General features: G+C 36.6%; 1 protein-coding gene across 1 annotated transcript in view; it reads left to right on the top strand.

The window, feature by feature from the left end:
• Nucleotides 1-17,452, top strand: part of NCKAP1 (NCK-associated protein 1) — a 49,533-nt gene that overhangs the window by 27,043 nt on the left and 5,038 nt on the right. Inside the window, exons 20-28 of the mRNA XM_014959638.1 lie at nucleotides 1,065-1,196; nucleotides 2,712-2,930; nucleotides 3,275-3,405; nucleotides 3,802-3,899; nucleotides 7,843-7,936; nucleotides 8,648-8,730; nucleotides 9,198-9,278; nucleotides 12,780-12,873; nucleotides 13,913-14,029. Coding sequence (XP_014815124.1) covers nucleotides 1,065-1,196; nucleotides 2,712-2,930; nucleotides 3,275-3,405; nucleotides 3,802-3,899; nucleotides 7,843-7,936; nucleotides 8,648-8,730; nucleotides 9,198-9,278; nucleotides 12,780-12,873; nucleotides 13,913-14,029 — 1,049 coding nt within the window. The remainder of the gene's footprint in view (nucleotides 1-1,064; nucleotides 1,197-2,711; nucleotides 2,931-3,274; nucleotides 3,406-3,801; nucleotides 3,900-7,842; nucleotides 7,937-8,647; nucleotides 8,731-9,197; nucleotides 9,279-12,779; nucleotides 12,874-13,912; nucleotides 14,030-17,452) is intronic.

Raw genomic sequence — 17,452 nt, forward strand, 5'->3', positions numbered from 1 at the left:
AAGTTTAATTGACTGTAAATATAACATTTTTGTAGCTTGTGAGCCTGAGATACCTTTCATAGAGAAATAGGAATGTTTATCTTTGTAGTTTATCCCTGTGGCCATTCCCTTTCCTGAGCAGAAAGGTTCCCTGTGCGGTAGTTAGGCTTCCTGTATAGTCATCTGAAAGGTTGTGGGAGTCCAAGGAGCAGACAGCATCTTTGTTTCTGCCTTGCTTAATGCTCTTAACTAGGTAAAGTTACGGGATGGGCTGGAATTTCTTGCTGCTGAAAGGCTGTTTGCTGCCCTCAGCTGCTGAAGTTCAGGCTCCAGTGCCTGTACTAACTGGAGGAGGTTTCCGTGTTAATGGCTATAGAAAAATTGAAAGCACCAGCAAATAAGTAACAAAAACATCTGAAAGAGATAACAAGAAAAATTAATAAGTACAGTTTGGGGTATAAGAGATGATAGGGGAGGAAAAGGTAGAAGATAATTGTTAGGAAAGATCAGAGGACAAGATGGTAGAGTGATAAAAGTACAAGGAGGAAGGAAGCTAAGAAAGGGAAACAATAAATGTTTAGTGTGGTCACTGAGTGGCTAAACACACACCCTGCTGAAAGGGAAGTGGTTTTGCTATAGTTGTAACAACCAAGCATCAGAGAAATGTTAAGATTAGAGAAGATGAAGTAAGAGAACTTAGTTGTAGCTTAAGATTCCCTCCCCCAATTTTTTTAGGTTTTTACTAGTTTGTTAGTAGGAAACGTGTGACTTAGTTCAATTAGGAAAGAACCACCTTAACAGGCTATGCTTTTTGAGAGGAAAAAAAATAAAGTGTATATAAAAATATGTATATCTCTCTCATCACTCAGTGATGCAGAGCAGTAGGCAGTTGTAGGATGTGTTCTTACCCAAAATACCATTTTTTAAATAAGCTAGAAAAGTGTCTCAAAGCAGAAAAAGATAGTGAAGAGTTAGAGCTGTACCTGCTCTTGAGGCATCTTCCATCCAGCATGTGCTTTCTATGATAATATGTACTTCTGTTACATTAAATATTTTTCTTAATTTCTTGTTGACTGTTCTTATAGCCTGGACAAACTGCACACTGCACTTTCTGAACTCTGCTTCTCAATCAATTATGTACCCAACATGGTGGTTTGGGAACACACGTTTACCCCAAGAGAATATTTAACGTCTCACCTGGAAATCCGCTTTACCAAGTAAGAAATATTGTGAAAATGGATGTGTTCATACACAAGATAAATCTTTGTTGATTGGACGTTGGAAGTACTGTATACTTACTACAGAAAACTAGGAGGTTTTAAATGATGGATTATGAAACTTCAAAGTCAAATTCTGACTGACAGTTAAGTTATAAAGTTATATAAGCCTAAAATGAATAATACAAGTATTTGTTTACTAAGAAGACTTGATTTGCTTTAAGGACCCCCCTGGTCCAGTGTGCTTGGGGACATGGTTTCAGTGAGACACTGGGTAAAGTCTTCATCCATTTATGTTAAAAGGGAATATAGAGTCCTTTGCGCAGTTCTCATCTAGGCTGAAAGCTAGCCTGGTGTATAGGACATCTATTATTAGAAGCCTGGTTTTATTTATAGTGAGAATTTAGACAAATCAAAGTATGTCCTGCAATGTCTCGACTTCTTGATTAAAGATAGAAATCATTGTGTCAGCTAAAGGGAGAGCTGGTTTTCATTAGTAAGAGTCCTATTTATTTACTTAACGTATACCCAAATTTTAAAAATTGTATACAAATATAACTGAAGCTTACCTACCAAATTAATGTATACCCAAATTTTTAAAATTGTATACAAATATAACTGAAGCTTACCTACCAAATTATGGAAAAGTATTTTCTTTTATCTATTTACAAGATAATTGCTGAGAGACATTAGCTGTTGAAAGCAGAAATTATGATAACTTCCTTGAAAAGTTATTTAAAACAGTTGAAATGTAATTTATGTTTTTGGTTTTTTTTAAAGTATGTTCTAGGAAAGCTATCTATTGCAAAAGATATGAGATCTTTCACGATAACTTTGAGAGTTTTTTTAATACTGAGTGAGCTGAGACAGAGAAAGAGATTAAATGGTGTATAGTCTGTGTCTTGCAGAATTTATGCACTCAGTCAGCATAGTTATTATCTCAAGATAATCAGGCACGCCTTTAAATACTTACACAGAGCAACATAAGATAAAAGTTCTGCTTTGAGTATTTTCAATTCATACTTAATTATAGCTATATGATTATTTTTTTTACAGATATTTCAAACTAAAACAATGACAGCAACTTTGATCAAAGAACTTTTACCTTAGTTTATATGCTTTGAACACTTTAATACGTCATTGCTTTTGCATTTCCTAGAAGTTTTGCATTTTAAAAGACTTTATTTACCAAAGCAGTTGTAATATAAGTTTTCCACGTTGTGGATTGCCCTTATATATGGGGGAGGAAAAAGCTTTATTTTAAAAGTGCTCAGTGAGTGTCCTTACAGTCTTACGACGTTTTTGCTGAAACCATGAATACAGTTGTCTTCAACATCTAGCAATATTTTTAAAAGTGCTGGTATAGTATGTTCATTGATTAGAGTTTTATACTTGCAGACTGGAGAAGTATTCCAGTAAAAACTTTTGAATATAAAATCATTCTTATAGCTGCATCTGTTTAATTTGACTAATGAATGCAATGTATTTGTTTTCCTTTTTTTTTGTTTCTAAAAGGTCGATTGTTGGAATGACTATGTATAATCAAGCAACACAAGAGATTGCAAAGCCTTCAGAGCTGTTAACCAGTGTAAGAGCCTATATGACAGTGCTCCAGTCAATAGAAAATTATGTACAGATCGACATTACGCGAGTGTTTAACAATGTTCTGCTTCAGCAAACCCAGCATTTAGATAGTCATGGTGAGCCAACCATTACCAGTCTGTACACGAATTGGTAAGTAATTACATGAACACTTGTTACAAGTTTTTATATTTTTTTTTATTTAATTAAAAATCTGGAGTTGGAGAAATGGAGTGTTCTGGTGTTTTATAAAGTTTTCAACTTCACAAGTTTACTTCTCCCAGTACCTGTTAAATGCACTTTGAAGTTTGCCTGTTGTAAAATTCTCTTTTCATAGTGGGGAGACGTAAAGTAAGATACATATATCAGTTGAACTATGAAAGTAAAACTTTAGTCTATAGGCTTTGCTGTGCCTTGTCACATAAGTATACTTCATCTATATAGAATAGCTATCAACACGTGTCTTTTAATCTAAAACTACTTTCTTTTCTGATAAGGTATTTGGAAACTTTGCTACGGCAAGTCAGCAATGGTCACATAGCCTATTTTCCAGCCATGAAGGCATTTGTGAATTTGCCTACAGAAAATGAGTTGACATTCAATGCTGAGGAATACTCTGACATATCAGGTAAACTTTGATGTTTCTACTGAATGCTTGTGAGGGGTAGTTACCGTATGCTGGAGTAATTGGAGTAACAGCAACTCTTAGAGCATTCTCTTATAGACAGCACTTGTTAACTTTCAGTAGTATTCTAAGTACTTTTATTCGTGCTGCCTCTTTCCCTTGAGGGAGCTCACTTTTCCTATTTTTGGACAGAGTAGGGTCGTTGCATTTGAGCTGCAGAGATAGGAGTATGATGTGTCGGTGACTGCTGCTACAGTTCTATTACAATACAAGTTCTCATACCTAAAATTCTGTTTTTTTGGTAAAATATTTTTGCAATTAAAACACTACTGCTAGACACGTGATGGGTGTCAAATAAGGAGGAATGTTTGAAGTAGAACAGTTTGTTTTATTTCTCAGAAATGAGAGCCCTCTCTGAACTTCTGGGACCATATGGCATGAAGTTCCTAAGTGAAAGTCTGATGTGGCACATTTCTTCACAGGTTGCTGAGCTTAAGGTAACCTTGGGAAAATGGTGGGTGGGAAGGCGGGTTGTTTTCTGTTTAAGCTTCTTTTACGATATTTAACTGTGCTTCTGCATGCCATCTTTTTGAAATTACTGCATCAAACAAACTGATAAAGCTGTGAATTTTATTATATAGTACATTTGCACATGTAGTATGTGTGTGTCCCACATTCCTCAACAGCTGAATGGGCAGGACTCGATGCAGGCTCTGTTGATTTGTTAGGTGCCCTCAGTTAGCAGTCAACTCTCTTCTTATCATCAATGGGAAGAGAAATGTTTTTCAAGATCTCCAGGTGCTTGCAAAGCACTGACCCAAGTTTGCTGACTCTCCAAACTTACCATGAAAATCTCACCTGTATCTTAGCCATCTATACGGCCTTACTTTCTTTATCATGTTTGTTTGCATCTGTTGTTCAGTTTACACGGATGGGAGACTTCAGGTCTTTTTTTCTTTGTTTTTCTCATTTTCAGACATGCATTTCGCTCTAGCTGAACAGTATCCATTTATTATCAATGTCTATATTCTCATAATTAAGCCTGATACCTACAGCAACAAACAAACAATAGAGTTGGTGCCGTGAAAAAAGATGGAAATATGGGCCTGTCAAGGAAGCTAGTTGCATGTATATTCAAAACAATGACAGGGGAAGCACTTGGTGTCTTTGTAATTAACTTTCTGGAAAGAAGTTCTAATAAATTTAATAACATGTACTACTTTACCAGGGTAGTCATACTATAAAAATGCCACTAATTGGCATGGATATGTTTGCATTTCATATGATTTACTCTTTTAATATCATTTCCAAATTTAATTCCAAGTTGTTACTACATCTCATCTTCAACTTACTTAACCACTAATTACCATAAGGAATTTTTTTTTAGCTATTCATTCATGCTGTGTTATTAAAAATGCACATGAATACTTAAGAGATCTAAAGAACTTTCATTTTTTTCTTCAAGAACAGCTTATTATGTTAGCATACCAGGCCTTTAAAAGTGCATGTTTTTAATAATGTCCCATATTACAATTTCAGAGACCTTGTTCTCCCTGTAAATGTGAGTTCAGGTGCTGCTGAGTTGCTATGATGCCCTAAAAGATCTGAAGCCTTTTCTTCAGTGTCACAGTTTGAGGAGAGGGGCTGCTCATCCTTTCCCAGCTCCACAAGAGCATGCAGCAACCCTGACCTGAGTGACCAGCCAGGCAGGGTAGTTGATTCCTTTTGCCCATTCCAGCTGTTGGATGTTAGGATGTTGGATGTTAGGATGAGACTTTCCATGTCAGAACACTATGATTTTAAGGTTAAATTCTGTAACTCCTGGCTATGCACAAAGTGACATCTTTGTGCAAAGTGACACAGTCATGTTTCAAGTAAAACACCAAGCCTTGGGCAGATGTTTGTTGGTTCTTGCTATCTTTGTCTACTTACTGTGGTTGTACTTCCTCAAAGTTGGTACAGTTGGTATTGTAGCTCTGGGTATTTCTTTTTTTTAAAAAGCAACTTAAAATTGTCTCTGAGATTTGTTGTTTTCTGATACTGCTCAGGATAAGCAGAACATAATGTAGATCCACATGCACATGACCACATATTTGGAGGAAAAAAAGTAATAAAATGTTCATCTCTTTGGCTGAGATGCAGTTGGCTTAGCAAGAGAGCACAGAGAAACATCTGCGTTTGGGGGAAGGAAGCAACAAGAGGATAGGATGGGGAATTTATTAAGAGTAGGGTTCAACATGCTTGCTTTGCTTCCCGCAGTGGGACCAGGTGTTGGTTTTATATCTGAAGTTTAGGACTGGGGCGAGGAAGGGAAGTTTGCCTCATTTAAGTAACTCTTTGAACTGTATTTGAGCCTGTTCCTTTTAAATCTTAAACTAATATGCTGGTTATTTTTTGTAAAGCTGAAAGCTTGACTCGATAACAATGTGCGTGGGCTATTGCCTTCAATCTTGCATTCTGGAGAGCTTTGAGGGTTTTAAATTAAAATGTCGCACATCTGCCAAGTTCTGATACATCAGTTGGTTTAAAGTTGCCCATCTTGATTCCAGTACAAACCAGTCTTGCTTTGGCTTTCAGCATAGAAGTACATGGTGTGTTTCTATGTGTGTACACACATTCTTGGAGATGGTTAGTTTGCTGCATCTCACATAGCTTGTTTCTTTCCTTGCTTCTCACTGAAGATAGGAAGAACCAAAGTGGGAAGACAGGGTGGTTTATGGATAGACTTGAATTTATGCAGACATCATGGCCATGACACAGTGTCATGGGAAACTGGGGGTGGTTTATGGATAGACTTGAGCTTATGCAGACAGCATGGCCATGACACAGTGTCATGGGAAACTGAAACTTGAACAGGTCTGCTTTTGCATGGGCTACTTTTCTAAGAGGAGGGAGTAAACACAGACCACCCTTTATTTCATAGCAGCATCATAGTTTCAGTTGTGCTAGCTTTTTTTTTTTTCTTCTCCTGTGGTCACAGGAATATTTACTCTGAAATTTAATTTCCATGCTTGCCAGTTGCTATGTTTTGCCCTGTTTTCAGGGTGGATTGAAGCAAAGTAAAATGCAACCATTAAAGCATTTAATAGAACTATCAAAGGTCAAATTTTCTCAGGTCCTTAGCTGTAGGTTTCTGCAGGTATGTCTCCTCTTAGATTTTACATGATATATCTTAAATTATAGTCCAGGCTTATAATGGCCTGCATTTGATGAATAATAGTTCTTCCTGCTCCCTCTCTCATGGCTCCTTTTGTCTGTGCTGCCTAGTAATTAAGGTGGATTAGAATGCATCCACTTGAAAAAATAAAACTCTTACTAATCACTTTGGAAAACCACCCCCAATTAAAAATATCTTGTTTTCTTCCTCCATCTTTCAGTTCTTTTCTACCTTGATACTATTTAGTATAAAAAACACTAAATTAAGTCTTCTTTAAAAGAAGGGAAGCACTTTCTTCATTTAATGTTCAGAGGTACACAAGATACCTAAATTTTCTTAGCTGCTTGATGTCCCCTACATAGAGAGAGATAATCTAATTTTCCATTTCTGAAATAAGCTACCTTGCATTCAAACTGCAAAAATATTTTATGTTAGAATAAAGGACCTATTTCTTGCTTGAAGAGAGTTTAAAAATACTACTTTGCGCAACGTAAGTTCCTCAGCTAGCAAGGAACCCTTTTTGGATCTGACATTTTATAGATGTGATTATGCAATCTCCATAATTTAAATCTGATATGTATTTGGAGAGTGATTGTAGGGAAATTATTACATTTACCCTAATGCTAAAAGTTGCATGTATGACAGTTGTTACAAATTAGAAACAGGCACACATTTTCTTTTCTTTTGGTCAAACTGACATGAAGAATACTGAACTTGAGTTTAACTGTTTCGTGCTAAGGTGTCGGGACTTGAATATCTTTGGGTTTATTTTATATTGTAATGGAAAAAAAATTCAAGTATACTGCACCAAGGTTTAGCAATCTGGCAAACTTTTTGTTCCGTTCTTCAGTTTTACCGACACTGTATTTCTAATCCTTACAGCAGAACTAGTGCAAGGAGCAACCCAAAGGAATGGATTACTCTGTGAATCTGCATTTTTATTGATATATGTATATTTTTCTTATAAAAAGCTAAACTAGAATGAGGAGCTACCGTTTACTGAGTTTCATTCCCTTGTCTTAAGAAATTGTACACACTACTGAATGTAAAAATCACGTTCCAAAGGGTATCTAATTCTCTGCTTTTTGATTCAGAGCTTGGGTTTGGATAGAGTAGTGCCTAATGATAATACCAGTTTTGTAGTCCCATTAAGAACACAATGGGTACATCTGTAGTCCATGAGTTAAGTTGCCTCTTTGCCAGACTGAAATATCCTAAGCCACGTATTTATTCTGTTAACATACTGGAATCTGTAGCTGACCTGAATCCTTGTTTCTTTTTAGAAACTTGTAGTGGAGAATGTTGAAGTTCTAACACAAATGAGGACCAGCTTCGACAAGCCTGACCAGATGGCAGCACTCTTTAAAAGATTATCATGTGAGTAACTAGCAAGGTCCTACTAAAGATATGGAGTTTTTGTCTTTATAAAGAAAATGAGAAAAATTAATTTCTGTGTACTAAGTATATAGAAGCAGCAAAATGCATGTGAGCTTGTATAAACTGATGCATCTTTTCAAAATCTTCTAGTCGTCTCACGTAGAGAGAAACTGAGATTTCAGTGTTAATTAGTACACCAGCACTATAGCAGTGATGAGCTTTGAGCATTTTTTCTCTTCGGGGTGGTAACGCATAGCTATAACTACCAAGTGCATAACCATAGAATAGAAAACATAGGCTTTTTTGACACACACTTCTGATTTGATTTCATCACAGTGTAAATTGCATTCCTTGGAAGGATTTTCACATGTAACTATTTTTAACAAAAATTTTTAACAAAAATGGTTATTATAAAGAGACATATTTGGCCTCAGGAAAACACAGAACTAATTTTAGCATCCAGTTTTGTCAGCTGTGTGTAACAAAGTTCATTCCATGAAGTGGTTAACAGGATACATCTACTGAAAATCCCATTGTCAACTTGGCTATAAAAACTTGCTTAAGCACTGTTTATTTTGGGTCTTCTAAGGAATGCCATTGTTTCAGTACCTTGTGTTTTTCAGTATTTTGTTAAATGTTTTTCTTTCTCTTTTTTGAAGAATTGAGCTTGTAATTACCAACTTGTTCACTATTGTTCTTCTCTCTCTCCAGCTGTTGACAGTGTTTTGAAGAGAATGACAATTATTGGTGTTATCTTGTCTTTTCGGTCTTTGGCACAAGAAGCGCTTAGAGATGTAAGAAATAACTGGCTATCTTCTGTATAATTTTCATTGTATTTAATTTAATGGAATTATAAGCTATTTGGAGCTTCACTATTTAGAAATGCTACCTCTTAAAGATTGGCATGTGGGTAAAATGGCGAAGTTCAGTCATAACTGAACTTTGAATTCCAAGTAGGGGGGATCCACTTTATTGGGTACTGTTCAGCGAAATGTTACATTAACATTACGTTAATTAAAACATAAGTTTTAGTTTGAGCACGCTTTTCAAGGTTTTGTCTGTTTAGTACATTGTAAAAGCTTTCTTTTACTCTGTTTGCAAACTGCTCAATTTTGTTTATTGGGCTTTAATCTGCAAACAATATGCATAAAATAAAAACTAATTTAAAAATTGATACATCTAGTAAAATAATGATAGTGTATAACTGATCATTAACATGGGAAGTATTTTTTGTCATTTCATCTGTGTTTGTGTCTCTTAGGTCTTATCCTACCACATTCCTTTCCTTGTAAGTTCCATTGAAGACTTCAAAGATCACATTCCAAGAGAGACGGACATGAAGGTAATGTTTGGCCCAGAGGGTGATGGAGTCATTTTGGGACCATACTGAAAATATGCAAGGGGCAGGACTTTCATGTTTAGTGTGAAAAAATCCAGAAATGGAGAACACCCGTTTTTTCCATAGAGCTAAGAAGTTGTGCATCTGTAGATTCGTAATGGGGGAAAAAAACAACTGACTGACAGCATAAGCACAAGTCTCTATCTGCCTGTAATCACGTTTGAGAACTTTCATGAAAAGAATTAAAAGCAAAATTTATGAAGTGTTAAAAGATGACTAAGCAATAAAGGGAAGAATACTGAGCTACTTTGTGGTGTGAGCAGCGTAACCGGTAAAACTAAATGTTTCAAGAAGTCTGTGTACATGATTGGAACTCTGTGCATGTAATAGCTACAAGCATATTTTTGACCTTAAATTGAAAGTTTTTGTGAACCCACCATCTGAAACACTTGAAAAAAGAGTTAGCAGCTTAGATAAGGTGCCTTGCTTCTCAATGGTAGAGTGTTCTCATCCAAAAAAACCTTGTTGGTACATCACATACCTTCTGGACATGTATGCACAGCATCTGCAGCTGGTTTTTTAATCTCGTTTTGCAGCCTGGAGCCTGTGAAGATTTGCAAGCTTCTTAATGGTATTGTGGCAATTTGATTTGCAGAGACTAAGTAGTGGGATATGCATTGTGCAACTCTTGATTCACTTTTACGGAAACAATTTTAAGAAATCTTCTCTTGAGCAAAGAATGGTTTTTGAGGGCAGGAATATGTTGTTTCTGAACTTCAAGTTTATGTTTTGCTGTTACTCCTGAGGAAAGAAACTTAAGCTCTGTTGTGTATGAAAATTCGCTAAACAAAAAAGCTACTTTCTCCTTCTTAAAAGTACATTACAAGAACAGTTCAGAGTCCGTTATTGTGGGCCTCTTGATTTCAGAAGACATGATTTAGCGTTCTGTCTGAAAATGAGTCAGAGGTTACATGAAGAATATAAGTGACTGACATTTCACACATATGTTACTTCACTCCGAAATATAATCACATGCTCTTTGAAACTTGCAATGCTGATAAACCAGCCATGAGTGTTTGATGTCCCAGAAAACATTGAAATGCATACCAGAATAGAGGAATTTTGTGGAAATGCCACGGAAAATTAACTTCAAGGATACTGACTATGATAAAAATTATATCAAAATGATGCAAGTTGCCTTCACAGTACTCAAGAAAAGTCTTTCTAAAATTCTCACCTGTGGTTACAGAGAAAATCTCTGATCACCAAAGCATTGTGTCCCATTATTGAACTTGAGGAATCAGCATGCACAAGAGATAGGAAGGGAAGTTGACTGCTTGCTTTGCTTGGATCTTTTCAGAAAGCATCTTCCACCCTCTGGTGTCAAAGGAGTGCTGGAAAATATGGTGGATAAAGGCTGTAACAGTAATCATTCAAGATGGTATTTTACCATTGATATTTTTAAGCTGATGAACAGAGATAATCTTAAACATCTCAGTGGATCTCTAAAGACATCACTGAACTCATTTGTGTCAGCAGATAGGAGGAAGCGTTAGTACTTGCTGCTTCTCTTCTGGAAGTCACTGGGGTAATTTGCAGTCACTGGAATAATTGGATGGCAAAAAAAGCACTATTTTCTGCGAAATGAAACCATGCTGAGGACTGTTCTCTAGCTTGTGCCATGTAGCACCACCTAGTTCCCTCTGCTTCACATAATACTTACCTGTTGGCCTTCTCTGGGCCTGCTGTAATTCCACTCTCATTCTTAAATATATCTATTATGTGTGTGTTTTTCTTGTTCAAAGTGCCTGAAATAAATTTTAAGTGCTGTGGTACGGTCCACCATGCTGGTGTTCCCATGATACCAACCGTAGATGTCACGTCCTGTGGTGTGGAGTGATGCCACGTAGGCTTGTTTGGAGCATTGTGCATGGAGAAGAAGCCAAACCTGTGTAGTCTTGTCCATAGTCCCTACTGGGAATACTGGGAGCTCTGACATATGTTACCCCATAAACACTGCCAGAGCTTTGTCTTGAGAACAGCTTGTTGGAAGGGCCAGAACTGTGCTAGGAGCCTGCTAACAATTAAACCCTGTGGACAATCAGCAGCTCATTGTCTGAGCTTTCTCCTGGCCGTGTCACATACAGCAGTGCAATTGTAGGCAACAAAGGCTTTTTTTGGGACAGTAAGGCAGACTTTTTTTTTCTTAAATGAAGACATGTCAACAGGCAGATCTTTACAGGGCTTTGTACAATGGTTTGGGACAATTGCCCAATTGGGCATATTTTAGAACATAATAACACAGTAATTTCCGATGTACTGAATTTACCAAGCAAAGCATAAATAGCTTTAAAGCTGTTGATGAAATAAATACTTATTATGAAATGATATTTTTAGTGTCCCTGAAACTTATGATTTGGGGTGACTGGCAAAATGGGGGTTTATTCTCCTTTTATTTGGTTATTTTTTATATTAAGTCGTTGGGTTGTCTATACAGGCTTTTAGAAAGAGGCTTGCATTTGTTCCACCATTGTTCCTTAACCGGTTTGTTGTGAACCAGCTCTCATCCAGATGCTGTGGAATTCTTTTAATGCAGGACTGTACTCAAGCTAATATTGTGTGTCCTGTTGTGCAAACAGCATTGTATGCTTTTCATATCAGAACTTGCACTTGGGTAGCCAGGCTGGAGGACATGAATAAGGATAGACTGCAGAGCATCCCCCTGTGTGGAGCTGGCCAACTATATGTGAGAATTTATGGGCAAAGTGTAAGACTTCTCAAATATTAATGTCAGTAAGACAAGTTGCTAGTGTTTCCCATAGTCCTTTGTATTTGATGTAAACCTGCTTTTGCAGAGATTCATCTGAACTACAGCCCAAAATGTAAATAGGGTAAAGAGAGAAGAACCATGGTGAATGTTTGTTAGTGGCAGTGAAAGATACAGCCTGGAAGATGCTCTTAGTTCCTCCAAGTGTTAGGGCCACTGAGAGGTTAAATCTTGGCACTTGAAATCACTAGACACTGAAATCACTAGACACTGAATCTGTATCGAATTTGAATGCTGTAAGATTTCTGCCTTACACTAATACTTGACCACATTGTGACTTCTGGCTTTTGTCTAAAAAGATTTGCAGATGTTAGCTGATCCTTCAGGTCTGGTAGAGAAAATCTGCTACAGTGAAGAAAGATGTAGAAATAGCTAATTGGAAGTCATGATGTTTGCTTTGGAGGTAATGTGGAAAAGTATACAAGCTTCGTTTGGCTTGACAAAATGAAATTACAATTTAGCACACAAAGTACTGACCCAGCTGTTCAGTGTAGATTAGAAACAAACAAAAATCTAGAGTCTCTTTATCCTGTTTTAGCCAAGTCCCTTAAATTCCTCACTGCCTTAAACCCTAATATGAAGATTTTAAACATCACAGCAACGTTGTGCTTCATCATGTTTACAAAAAAATCATTCCATGTTGTCATTTTTGTAATTGTCTTTCTTCTGGTCTTCAGGTGGCAATGAATGTATATGAACTGTCATCCGCTGCTGGATTGCCTTGTGAGATTGATCCTGCCTTGGTTGTAGCACTGTCTTCCCAAAAATCAGGTAAGAAGTTACAACTTAAGAAGTGTAAGTGACAACGAAAAAAAACAACCCACAAAAAATACCAAACAAGCAAAATAACCCTCTAAAAACCACCAAAAAACAGGAGGAGGAAAAAAAAATGCAGCCAAGCATGGAAGTGTTGAAAATGCTAGGAGGAGAGTTTTGTATCTTGAGTCCTTTGTATTCCTTTGAACTCCACAATGGCATAAGAACATAAATTATTTGTGCCTGCTGCCTACTGATGTTCTAGCTTGAGAATCTTTTCAACCACATACAAGTTAACTTGTTCACCTAGAAAAGAATGAGTAGATATTGAAGGAGTTTAATAGCTAATGGTGCAAACTGCTGTGATTTAAAGACAATGAAAATAGGACTCTATTGTGAGCAACTATGGACATGATCAGTTTGGTTGTACAGATCTGTAACAAATCTGTGTCACGTAAGTAGATGTTAGGAGCTGAAATGGCAGCTGAATGGATTTTGTGAAGTTAAGAACATTGTGTTACTGTTACGTTACACAAGTGTTAACATGGAGCTTACAAGAAGAAACAAGGTAAAATAAACATGTTAATGTTCTAACATGCATAGTGCTTCCTCTTATCTGCTTTAAAGCATCACTGTCTAAGCTTTTCAGTTTTGTTTACTCTGGCAGATTTGAAGGCATAAAAGCACTTGAGTTTTTTGACAGTCTTCAGCTTTTTCCCTATCTTCCTTACTGAGATTTTTATTGCTTTTTTTCCCATTACTATTGTGCTCAGCATATTAAAGTCTTAATAACTAAGTGGTTAGAAGTGATAGGGTGGCGGTGGTTTCCCTTCGTTCTTGTAGATAACAAACTGAACGTTTTGAAGCTCCACCCTGTATCTTTTGGCAAGACTGATGTAATATTCCTCCTTTTGTATAGACATTGAGTTTGTCTATGCATTGATGGGTTTAAATTTCAGTTTGGTCAGACATTTCGTATTCTAAGCTATCTGCAATTGAAAGGAAATACTTTGAGATGGCTTCTTTAATTAAAGAACTTTGTTTTTGTTTTCAGAAAACATTAGTCCAGAAGAAGAATATAAAATTGCTTGCCTTCTCATGGTCTTCGTGGCGGTCTCCTTGCCGACTCTGGCCAGTAATGTGATGTCTCAGTATAGCCCTGCCATTGAAGGTAATGTAGAGTCAGCTAAATATTTGCAGTGAATCTTTTCTTTGTAATAGTCGTGGTAGCTTCTTGAATACTTTTGCTTCAAAGATTTACTTATATTTTGTAGTAAACAAAATTTGAAAATGAGCGTAGCTCTAATCCAGGAAAGTTCCTCTGAAAGTTACTTTAAAAAGCATTTACTTCATGCTTGAGTTAACTTTCTATGAAAAATCAGTCTTCTACTTGAGATTTTAAGAACAGTTCAAATACTGTAGGGGGCAATCTCGTCCTAATATATGGAATTGCTAGAGTATGTGTTCTGTATTAATTAGTGTGAGACTTATTATATAATAGTATAGATGTTTTAGTAATCTTTACCTTGGCCTTGGGCCACTCATACAAGGTGTCTTTTCTATATTTAATACGCTGTTCATATTACTAAGCATAAAATTTTGAAAGCAGAATCTGGAAGGTGTAAGCTGTGAACAGAATTATGTCCTACACAGTAGTTGAGCTTTCTTACTTAAAAAAAGAAAAATAAAATCTTTGCCTCAAGGACATTCTTTGCATGTAATCCACAAAAAGTTCTCTTTCAGACAAAATTAAGGGGGGTGGGGTGGGGGAAGACTGACAAAACTGTTCCAACACATACAAAAGTCACCTTTCAGCTGTTCAAGCTATTTCCTTTGTGATGTGTAGCATGGCTCACACAAAAGACCATGTTTATTCTGCATCCCTTTACTGGGTACAGTGTGGTTTTCTCTATATATATATATATTTTTAATGCATTATTTTTCATCTGGTCAAAATTTAACTCACAAAAAGAATGTCTAAACTTCTGCAAATTTAAAGTACTAGGAAAAGATCAAAAATTCTGAAAGCTTTATGTATCAACTAGTGTAGTATGCAGATCACATTTTTTGAGACACCCAAGATTATTGTTTTAAATAGGGTTAATTAATGTTTTCTTTAATTTTGAGAGATTAGAGATCTGTTAACTATAATTTCATTTTAAACAGATAATGTAGCCTTTTACCACTTGTGAAGAAGTTCTATAAATCTCTGATGCAATGATTAGAACTTGAACATTGATTTGAAAAGTTGCAAATTTGAAAGTTAACAGGTTTTTCTGATGAAAGGGAAGAACAATCTGTAACCCACAGAGTTGTTTCATGTTGACTGTACTCTCATAGTATTTCTGCGGTTTTTTGCACACTTTCTCAAAGTCATGATGGCTGAATGAAAATCTCAGAATATAGGCAATATAGGGAATATCACATGTGATTGGGTGAGGGGCACGGGTAGAAACTGGCTTGTTAAAGGACAGTAGGTTGGTTCTCTTTACTCAATCCAAATTAACTTGCTTATGTGTGTGTTTAAGACCACATCTCTTAAGTACTGTTTATAGTTTCATAAAAGAAACCCTCTGGAAGCACTGTCTGCTGCCAGGGGGACAGTACTAAAAGTTCTTAAGAGTGATTGTGTTTTCACATTCACCCCTCTGCAAACTTATTTCTAAGTACGTGAGTCAGGCTAGCTGGAGATTCTCCAGCAGGTTAGACCTTACATGGGTTTGCCTTCTTCAGACTCTTCCTAGGACCCTCTTAGTCCTCAGGGTCTTAGCAGGCTGAAACAGGTAATTCTATCTTCTGCCTGTTTTATATCATGTGGCTTAAATATTCCAGTTTCTGTGATTTTCATTTACATTCAGTAACTCTGTCTGTAGTCAGACAAAGCCTGTTTCAAAGTGGGTTCTTAAAGTAAGTGCAGTTAGTAAATCAACATGTAGTCAGACAAAGCCTGTTTCAAAGTGGGTTCTTAAAGTAAGTGCAGTTAGTAAAATCTCATAAAACTGTGGCTGGAGAGAAGTTACATCTAGAACTCAAAATAAGCCCGTATTAGGAGTTGCTACTGATTTTATGAGATGTGGCCTCTGTATTATGTAATTCTTTATTGAGTGGGCTCTTTTTTATTGAGAGGAAAACAGTCTGGCAAAAGGAATCTATAAAGTATGTTCACTCTACAAAAATAACTGAACAAACAGAATAGACCTTGTCAGTCCTGCCTTCCTTGCATAGTATTACTTTTTCTTGTGTTCTGCCCTTATTGTAGAACATCTGGCTTTAGACACTTAATATAGATGATATTTCCAGAATGAGAACTTAATAAAGGCTGCTTTTTATGAAGCACATTCCCTGGACAAATCCTGAATTTATCCATCAACAAGTCACAGATTTGAAGGAGTTTCAGCTTTCTAATCTGGCAAGACATACCTCCCAAATACAGACAGTTCTTGGACAGATTTAGCAATGTCTGCGTTCTCTCTGCCTACTTGAAGATCAAGTCTGTTTCATCCACTAGCTCCAGATAAAGGCTCAGACTTGAACAAACCTTTATTTTTTGTTCTCAGTAGGAAATCTGATCTGCTAGTCACTTATCAGGTTAGAGGGCTAATTTGTTGTCTAGAGGCGAGAATAAAACAGTAGCCTGCAAGAGATATAGACTTTTCTAAGTACTTAAAACCTGTCACAGGTTGGAAGAAAATAGTTCATCAGCTGAATTCCCTTGCTGATGCTTTTTCTACAGTCTCTGGGACATAAAAATGAAGCCATTTCAAAGAATCAAACCACTTAAAATCAAATATAAACTTAAATTAGCAGAATTAAGCAGAACAGATATTCTTGATCTTCATTCCTTGATCACTGCGTTCAAGGAAAGTAGTGATCTATCATTTTTTTGGACTAGCATATTCATGCAGCAATATTTAATTAAAAAGTAGGAGACATGGAAGTATCAACTCTGAGGACCTGCTGGTGAAGATCCACAGGGATCTTTGCTGGGACCTACTTGTCAACATATTCATAGACCGTGCAGAAGAAGGGTGAAGAGTGAGAAAATTTTCATATCATGTGAAGTTTTTTTGAGGATATTAGAGGAGTAGAAAGCTGCAGATAAATATTGTGACACTGAGTAAATTGTGCAATTAAATGACAGGTAAAATTCATTTTAAGTATAGTAATATGCATGGGGGAAAAAGATCTTTTTTTTCCCATGTGGAGCGCTGGGGTATAGCTGACCCCACTATTCAGGCATGATCTGGGAGTTAAAATAAATCACTGAATGAAAAAACAAGCTCAGTGCTCAGCAATGATCAAAAGGAATTGGTAAGAATCAGTAGGGTTTGCGTGCTTGTAACCTTTTTAACTCCTTCAAAGACCTCCTCATTTTCATACGCTAGCACTTTCCCCAAGGTATATCCCCAGGTGTCTGTTAATTTTGTTTTTAAGTGGTAGATTCGACTTAATTTGCCTAGAAGAGATGTCAGGCTTACTGAGGAGCAGTTCTTCTGCTGTCTTTTAAAGCAGGTGTCATTTAATCACCTGGGTGAGTTTTAGGCAAGATGTTATGTAAAGCAGTTAGCAATTGGACAGTTTTGTTCATGAGTTC

Source organism: Calidris pugnax, unplaced genomic scaffold (genome assembly GCF_001431845.1).
Source record: "Calidris pugnax isolate Ruff unplaced genomic scaffold, ASM143184v1 scaffold448, whole genome shotgun sequence".
Taxonomy (NCBI): Eukaryota; Metazoa; Chordata; class Aves; order Charadriiformes; family Scolopacidae; genus Calidris; species Calidris pugnax.